The sequence below is a fragment of the Suricata suricatta genome, chromosome 3 (genome assembly GCF_006229205.1).
Source record: "Suricata suricatta isolate VVHF042 chromosome 3, meerkat_22Aug2017_6uvM2_HiC, whole genome shotgun sequence".
Taxonomy (NCBI): Eukaryota; Metazoa; Chordata; class Mammalia; order Carnivora; family Herpestidae; genus Suricata; species Suricata suricatta.
Window position 1 is genome coordinate 149,736,402 of NC_043702.1, and position 8,421 is coordinate 149,744,822.

Consider the following 8,421-nt stretch of genomic DNA (forward strand, 5'->3'; position numbering starts at 1 on the left):
GGAGAATTGCTCATCTTAACTTCCCCCTGGCCTTGTTTCCCACCCTCAGCCCACACCACCTCCCACACTGTGTTCCTAACCAAATCAGGGCAGTCCGTCAGGACACTCCCAGCCAGGCTCACCCTCTGCCAGTCCCGAGTTCCTCTCGCTTCCCTATTCCCAAGTCCTCTGTGGCCTTAAGGGAGCCTGAGGCCCATACCGCCACCCTCCTACTCTAGGAACCCTTACCCTGCTCTCCTTTCCAGCTGCTGGACTTGCATGTCCCACAGCCTCTTAGGATGGACAGAGCCCTGCACGAGGACCTCTGGTTGGTGCCCTGGAGCCTATCTTCCTGCAAGTTACTAGAGGGTCAGGTAGGCAGTGAGGCCAGGAACAGAAGATCCTGGTCATTACCAGGAAAGCTGGGGCCTGAGTCTTGTCCGCCCTGCCTGTGCCTCCTGCAGAGGCCAAGGGTCCGAGCTCCTGCTACACCCTGAGGAAGGTCTGAGGGCGTGGGGCCCCAGCCTCCCCCGGAGTTGCCACAGCCTGGCACTTGGAGCCAGGGGTGCTGCTTAGGCTGGGGTGGCAAAGGATAGATAGGACTCCAGGCTTTAGTCCCTCCCTGTCCCCTCCCACAAAGAACCTGAGGAATGAGTATGTTTTCACCAAGGCAGTGAGATGGTGCCTGCAGATTAAGTCCTTTGGTGCAGGTAGTGGCCAGGGCTGGAGGGGCACAGGAAGGGACCTGGAGGCCCCTGTCCCGGCCATTCCCTGCAATACCATCTCCCACGCTGTGACATCAAGGCCCCAGGAGGCTGGAAACAAGGCTGCCTTTACAGTGGTTATTTCTGCCCTCAGCTCCAGAGGTGGTTCTGAGAGGAACGAGGAGGAGGGGGGCAGTGCCATTCAGTTTTTCAGAAGACCCTGTGCGCGCACCTGACCCCACGGTAACCCTCAGGGGCCCTGCCTGCCCAATCCTGAGCCGGGCCACATCCTTCCCCAGGTCCTCCAGGAGGACCCTTCCTGGGCTTGCTACTGCTCTGCCTGGGGGCCCGGCCACACCGAATCACCATGACCTTGAAGGCCCCAGCTGCTGGGGCCTGCTCAGCTCCAGCGGTTGCCATGGCAGCCGGTACTTTTGTCGGCAAAAGCCAAACAGAGTCTACCTGGCAGGCGGCCACTGCCGCTCTTAAGGGCACCGGGTACCTTCTGGGGGCCGTGGAAACCGCACAGGCGTAGCAACCTGGGCGACTCGGAGGGGGCAGCCCTGCACACCTCTGAGGGTCTGCTCTCCTGCCCCTCGTGCTCAGAAATCACCTTTGTAGGCTAGCGGGCAGGGCAGCACCCCTCCCCCTCCACAGCTAGGAGCCAGCGTGGCCCGGGAGGGAGTCCCAAGTCCTCCACTACCGTGTCTCACCAGTTGCCCCGAAGCCACAGCCTAGCACCCTCCTGGGGTCACCTTCTAGCAAGACAGGCGGAAGCAGAGGAGCAGTGAACCTTACCAGCCCTGCCCAGGTCTCTCCCAAGCCAGGAGCCCAGGCCTCAGTGAGCCAGGTGCACGGGGATCAGGATGGAAAGACCCTGAGGAAGTGGGTTGCAGCACACCCCATCCCCCACTGCGGGGGAACTAAATCCTATCCTATACAGCAAATCCTTACCATAGGCACTCAGACACGAGAGTGGTCCAGAAATGGCCATTTAATGCAGAAAACCATGATAATTTACAAATGAGTCACTTTTTGGGCCAGAGCCAGGAGGCCATGAGGGCTGAGAGGAGGTGGTGGCCGTTGAGAAGCCGGGACCAGGAACTCGGCACCTTCACGACCCCTCCAACCCAGGCTCTTGTGTGCCGGGGCGAGCCCTGGAGGGTCCCCAGCCTCTGCCTCTTAACGCCCTCTAAGTTCCTAGTAGGGAGATCTTGGGTCAATGTTAGGACAGAAGGTAGACAAATCCTTGGAACTGAGTGCCTGGAGGGCAGGGGAGGGAACGAGGAGGCTGCTGGCACTATTGGCCACCCCACTCTTTGCTACGTCTGCTCCGGCCAAGCACGGAGCAAAGCTGGGCTGGAGAGACCCAGGACAGCACTGCTGCCTTGCCTTCCCTCCTGGTGGCAGGGGGCTTGGACTCAAACAACAGAGCAAAGAGGGCATGGGAGGGGTGCACAGGTCTCGGGGCAGAGGTTTGAGACAGGGTTGACTGGATCTGGCTTGGAGAAAGGGAAGGATCTCAGATGAGGCGGCTTGGGGGGCGGGGAGCCGTCAAAGCCAGTTATAGACCATCCCCCCCAGATATGTACATCCATCTGTCAGAGTTGGCATGATGCTGGTTTGGGTTCAGCACCTCCCACGTGGGGCATGCAGGGGGAGATAGGCTGGAGGCTCAGGGCACTGGAGGTAGAAAGGAGCCCTCCCACCTTCCCCTTTCCCCTAAGCCAGGAAGGTCAAAGACACATCTAAGGCAGCCCAGATTCCAGCATGGCCTGAGGCCGGGAATGCTGGGCTTCTCAGGGGTGGGTATGGTCCAGGCCCTGGCTGACTACAGGCACTTCCCCAATCACTCCCCTGTCCCACCCCCCACCCCCCCTCCAAGTCTGGCAAGGTGAAGGAGACCCCCAGAGCTGGGTCCTATCAGCCCCTCCAAACAAAAGAACGTGGTCTCCGGCAGCATCCACTGGGGGCTTGCGACAGGGGTGGGGCCTTCTCCCTGGACACCCACCTGTCCCCTCTCCCACCTTGTCCGAGGGCGCGGACCCCAGAGCAGAAGTGAACCCTGGAGCACAGGTCAGGGAGAGATGGGGAAGCTGGTCACTTTGGCATCTCCAAGGCTGACACCTGGGGCTTCACCTTGAAGTACTGGTGGAATCGGATCACTGCGTACCTGTCAAGACCAGAGAGAGAGCCTGGGGTGAGAAGGAAAGCCACTGGGCCTGGCTGGGGGCACTCACACCCTGGGTAGGTGAGTGTGTGTGGTGGTTGTTTTTTTTTACTTGGACTATTCTATTCTTATTAGATCAGATTGGAACAGCCCTTCCCCAAATGTTTTGTTTGTTTGTTTGAAGAGTTCAGCAGTGTTAAGTACATTTACATTGTTATGCAACAGATCTCTAGGACTTTTTCATTTTACAAAACTGAAACTCTATATCCCTGAAACAGCAACTTCCCATATCTCCCTCCTTCCTGCCCCTGGCAACCACCACTGTTTCTTTTTTAAATTTTAAGTAGACCCACAGCACACGTGGGGCTCAAACTCACAACCCCGAGATCAAGAGTCAAGGGCTCTTTGAACTGAGCACCCGCTACTGTTTCTATAAACTGGGCTAACTTCGTTATCTCCTGTAAGTGGATTCCTATACTATTGGTCTTTTGGGGACTGGCTTCTGTCCTCAAAGAGGATATGTTGCATATGACATGATTTCCTCTCTTTAAAAGATGGAGTAGTATCCCATGGCATATGTATATGCCACATTTTGTTTACCCACTCAGCCATCACCGACGGGGGGCTGCTTCCTGCACATGGGCGTGCGGGGAGCTCTCTGACACCCTGCTTTCGATTCTGGCTACATACCCAGTGGTGAGAATGCTGGATCGCACAGGGACTCTATTTTTAACTTTTTGAGGAAGCACAGTCTTGTTTTCTCCAGCAGCTGCACTGGTTTATGTTCCCATCAGCAGTGCCCAAGGGTTCCAATTTTCTGCTTTCTCACTGACACTTGTTTTCTGTTTGAGAGCAGCCATCCTGACGGGTGTGAGGTGACAGCTCACGGTGCCTGTGCTTTGCATTTCTCTAACTGTTGTGAACACTTGGGAAGCCAGGGTGGTGATTCCTTTCCAGCTGGGGGTGAGCGAGGAGGGAAGGGCAAGAAGACGGACCAGAATGGAGGACGAAATCACTCCCAGTCCTTAGGGACATCTGGACCGTACATGGTGGAGCCAGTGGTCCACGTTCTAGGGCGGTTTCAGTACAGACCCTCCTCCATCCCTCAAGGAGGTCTGCTACCCCATACAGTAAGCACTGAACCCCGAGTGACTGCACTGGGCCACTTCCACTCTCCGGAACTCTGGTCTCTGTTACAGAATGGACGGTTCCCTGCACCACCAGGCTCTGTGGCCACAGCACTGGCAGGAGAGCAGGGGCAGTAGAAGAGGTCGGGGGGATGTAGTAGGGAACGCAGTCTCCTACCAGGCAGGAGGGGAGGGTTTGAGAACTACTTTCACACCTGTGCTCCGGGCTCACGTGCTTCTCCAAGAGTGGCAACCCCACTGGCTGTGGGGTGGCTGGCCTGGGAACAAGTCAGAGCAGAGGACGGGACTTCGGATGTTCTCTCTGGCCTGTCCTTTGCTCCCACGCCCTCTGCTCAAGCTCTTCCTTTCCCCCCACTCTCTGCCGCCCCAACTCGTCCCCTGTACTCACCTGAGGAAATCAAAGTCGATGGTGGAGAACTGGTTCTGGATGAGGGCCCACAGTGCCCAGAAGAAGTGAGATGCCTGGAAACAGAGCAGAGTGAGTCAGCGGGATAGTCCCTCACTGGTGTCATGGACCCCACGCTGCTAGAGGAAAGTCACTCTGGAGGACACAGAAGTAGGCCGTTGGCGGAGACACGATGCGGTCTCCCCCAGCACAAGCCAGCGGGGGGAAATCCTGGAGTCAGTCACTGGACAGCATTTGGGGGCTTCACTCCTTTGGGGAGAAGGTGGTGTTGGTTCTACTGCCCTAGGAAGGGCTCGGCAGGATGGTGGCTCTGTAGTCCTCAGCTTGGCCCCCAGCCTAAGCAGAATGGCATCCCTGGCTTCTCCCCTCCCGGCTTCTCTCTCTCTGGGGTTCCTTCAAGGCGAAAGTATATCCAGGATGAAATGAACCCCTGGCACAGGCCCAGTCCCACGATCATCAGAAAGACCCCCTTACCTGACCTCTACCCCTTTCCCTCTTCTGTCAGGAGGTGCGTTGGGTTGGAAAAGGAGTGTAGATGTGTGAGCAAGAAGCCCTGAGTCCGGGCTTTGAACTAAGTGTCCAACTGCTCTCCCCAAGGCCAGAAGCGCCCTCGGGGCCAGGCCACCCCAGGCTCAAGATGCCAGAGCCATGCTGAACAAAGCGTGGTGACATCATTACTATCCCAGGCCAGGGGGCCCCCTACCCCCCACCCCAAGTCCTGCTCGTTCTGGGGTTGGCTATATAGCCCCTCCCTCCGCTTTGCAGGACTCCAAGTGGTATAGACCAATTAACAAGTACAAAGGATTATTAAAACATTGTAGCAAGAAAAAGGCTAAGTGCAACAGTTAGGGAACGTAACTGGAACATAACCGGAAAGGCATAAATGGAACAGAGGCAGAATCTGACAATCCGTTCTGTGCCAACGAGGGAAACAGAACAGGTGCTCGGAAATGACAGGTAATTAAAGATTCTACTTAAGCTTCACTGATGTTTTATGCAACTCAGGGCAGTGGGCTTGTCTTCTTGCTTCTACCTGGCCAACATTACGAGGACTATCTGGCAATCCCCTAGGCACACTCAGGGACCCTGAGTGAACGCCACTCAAAATCAGTTCAGGACCACATGAGGAGGAGTCTGATGGGAGAGGCTTACACAGAATTCTGAGTCAGCAGAGGAGGATTAGAACTGACGTTTTTTAGCGTCTCTGAAGGCCCCACCCTCCGCAAATGCATTCAACTGCAGCATGAATTGCCAAAGTTAGACACTAGAGAGAACTACTTATCCAAATGAGAGAATTGCTGGAAAGGGAAGCTGGGCTCTTGGAAGTTTTTCCCTCGGAAGATGAGAAAGACTTGATGGGGTAGGGAAAAGCGGAGGACGTGGCATCTGGGTATTACAGGGATGCCCAAGAGCATCTAGGTGGGGTTCGGGATCATATGCTGGGGCCCCAGGACCTCATGCCTAAGCCCCCCACCTTCGCTTCCTCCCCACAGGCTGTGAGAGGGTGGGAACTGGGAATGGGCACCTCCTACTAGCCCCTCCTCCCCTGCCACCCCCCAGGCACTGGCACTCACCAGAGCAAACTTGTTGACTTGCACATAGAGCCTCTCCACCTCGCTCGGGGTCACGGCCATGCCCTTCTGTGCCTGCAGGTAGTAGCGGAGCCACTGCAGCTGTGTGTCCCGCCCCGGGTACCGGCAGTAATCGACCTCATTCACACCTGATGGGGAAGGGACCGCACAGCAGTGGCTGGGAGATGGGCCCACCCGGTGGGGGGGTCCCTCTAGTTCAGCAGGGGTTCCCTGCCCCCCCTCAAAACCTCCCTGTATTTTGCCCTGCGGGGCTAGAATGATCCAACTTAGCTAATGTGTGCAGTTTTCCAAGGACAGGAGGAAAGCACAGAGGCAGCCTGGTTGGAGGGCAAAGGTCTTGGGTGTGCCAGCCCCCTCCCCCCAGCATCACTATCCCTGGGTGCCCTTTATAGAACTAGGGCCCACAGGACGCGCTTGGTCATAGCACCATGTCTGCGGCCTCATGTTCGGTCTGTTGCTAACTCACCCTGCATGAGGCCTCCCCTCCCACTGGCCTACGTCTTTTCCTTTTTGTGGGTCTCAGACCCTGCTTCCTGGACCAGTGCTGAGCTCTGACCGCCTCAATATCACCTAGAGAGCTTGGTAAAAACAGATTCCCAGCCACCTCTACCCCCTTCTCCAATTCTCCGATGATTCAGAAATGCATCAGGGCTTGGAACCAGATGGCCTCAAGTCCCTGTGGTCCTGCCCTTCCTTGAGTACTCAAGCTGCCAGCCCAATCCGCACCAGCCACATTCTGGGCATGGTAGCAAAGGCCTTGGCTTCAGAGCTGGGACAGAAAGCGGCGGTTTGTTTACGCCAGGACCGGGCCATCTTCCCCATGGTCTCTCTTCCTCGCTCTCCTTTCCTTCTTGTCTTTCCCAAGCTTCCCTCCATTTCCTGGAGAAACACAGTGTCCGGGGGCCCCAAGAGTATGGTTAGAAAAGAATCTCCTGGGGCGCCTGGGTGGCTCAGTTGAAGCAGCTGACGTTGGCTCAGGTCATGATCTTGTGGTTCGTGAGTTCGAGCCCCGCGTTAGGTTCTGTGCTGACAGCTCAGAGCCTGGAGCCTGCTTCAGATTCTGTGTCTCCCTCTCTCTCTCTGCCCCTCCCCTGCTCGCGCTCTGTCTCTCAAAAATAAGCAAACATTTAAAAAAAATGTAAAAAAAATAAAGAATCTCTTTGCACAGCTGTAGAAACTAAGGCCCAGAGAGAAGAAATCTGCAGCTGGGTCGCAGAGCCAGTGAGAGGGGAGTTCAAAGTTGGAACTCCTCTCCTACTTCCCGGTACGGGGTCTCCCTGCTCCCAAGAGCCCAGGAGCTCCTGGCCTGGCTCCCAGTCTCCTTCCCTACCCTCTTCCCCCATGCCAGGATCTTCCTCCTTCATTCTCAACTTGGGAGCAGGATGCAATCTGCCCCTTTGGAGAAATTCCAGCTGGACTTTGCTCTGTGCAGTGGGTGAGGAGGGCTTAAAATGCTTAAGAGATCACCCTTCTGGAAAGGCCAGTGGGTCTGGCAGCTTGAGCACTTATGGGCCTAGGGCCCTGCTGGCGCCAGCCTCTGCTCTGTGCCACACCCCACAGCGTAGCTGCCCTGCCCAGCTGACCCCCCATCATCCCTTGGGGTCCCAGATGCAGCTGGTGGCCACCCTGGGGAATCATGCCCTCGGGTACAATCAGAGCTTGACAGAGCTGGTCACCTCGGGTTCTTGAAGGGACACAACTGGCCAGGATTGGGCCCCGGGAGCGGCCGAGGCTGGGCCGCTGGCAGCTTGACGGCCAGCCTGAGTGTGTCTCACTATCCTAAGCCACAGGGGCTGAACACATCATGCTGAGCACCCCACACGGTCAGCCTGGTGCTCCATCCCCGAGTGCCTCTTCAGCCCCAAATGAACAATTAAGCCCTCAAGCTGGAAAAACCTGCCCCACTACATTTACACAAATGATTCCACTGTACATACCGTGCCTTTACTGAACAATTAGCCCCCCCCAATGAAACACCCCTCATCCAACCTCCATTCCTGCGCCCATCTCCCTTAGCCGCCGGAAGGCTTCCCGGCCCGATGGCAGCCGTCAAAGGCGACATGATGCCAGGCGCTACATTAGTGTATCTCCCATTGATGCTTTGAAGTAGGTGCTACTCATATCTTCACCATCTTGACCTTACAGAGGCACAGAGAAGGTAAGTGACCTGCCCAAGGGTCACACAGCTGGTAAGCAACAAAGCTAGGATTTGAACTTGGATGGTCAAGCTGCAGAGTGTATACCTTTAACTAGTTCCACCTAGATTCTCATAGACCGCTAGCTTATTCCGCTCCATTCCGCTCTGCATGCCGTAGCCTTATTCACAGCTGTGCAGCAGGAAGCTTGGGGGGCAAGCAGAGGCCCAGCTGGCATGGGCTGTGTCTGCCCAGAGGAAGGAGCCTTTTTAAGATTTACGATTTAA

General features: G+C 56.3%; 1 protein-coding gene across 1 annotated transcript in view; it reads right to left on the reverse strand.

Moving 5' to 3' along the window:
- Positions 1-1,659: 1,659 nt before the first annotated feature.
- The window catches only part of ETNK2 (ethanolamine kinase 2), an 18,217-nt gene continuing 11,455 nt past the window's right edge, over positions 1,660-8,421 (reverse strand). Inside the window, exons 6-8 of the mRNA XM_029935539.1 lie at positions 5,982-6,127; positions 4,390-4,463; positions 1,660-2,856 (exon numbers count right to left, since the gene is read on the reverse strand). Of these exons, the coding sequence (XP_029791399.1) occupies positions 2,784-2,856; positions 4,390-4,463; positions 5,982-6,127 (293 nt within the window). The 3' untranslated portion in view covers positions 1,660-2,783. The remainder of the gene's footprint in view (positions 2,857-4,389; positions 4,464-5,981; positions 6,128-8,421) is intronic.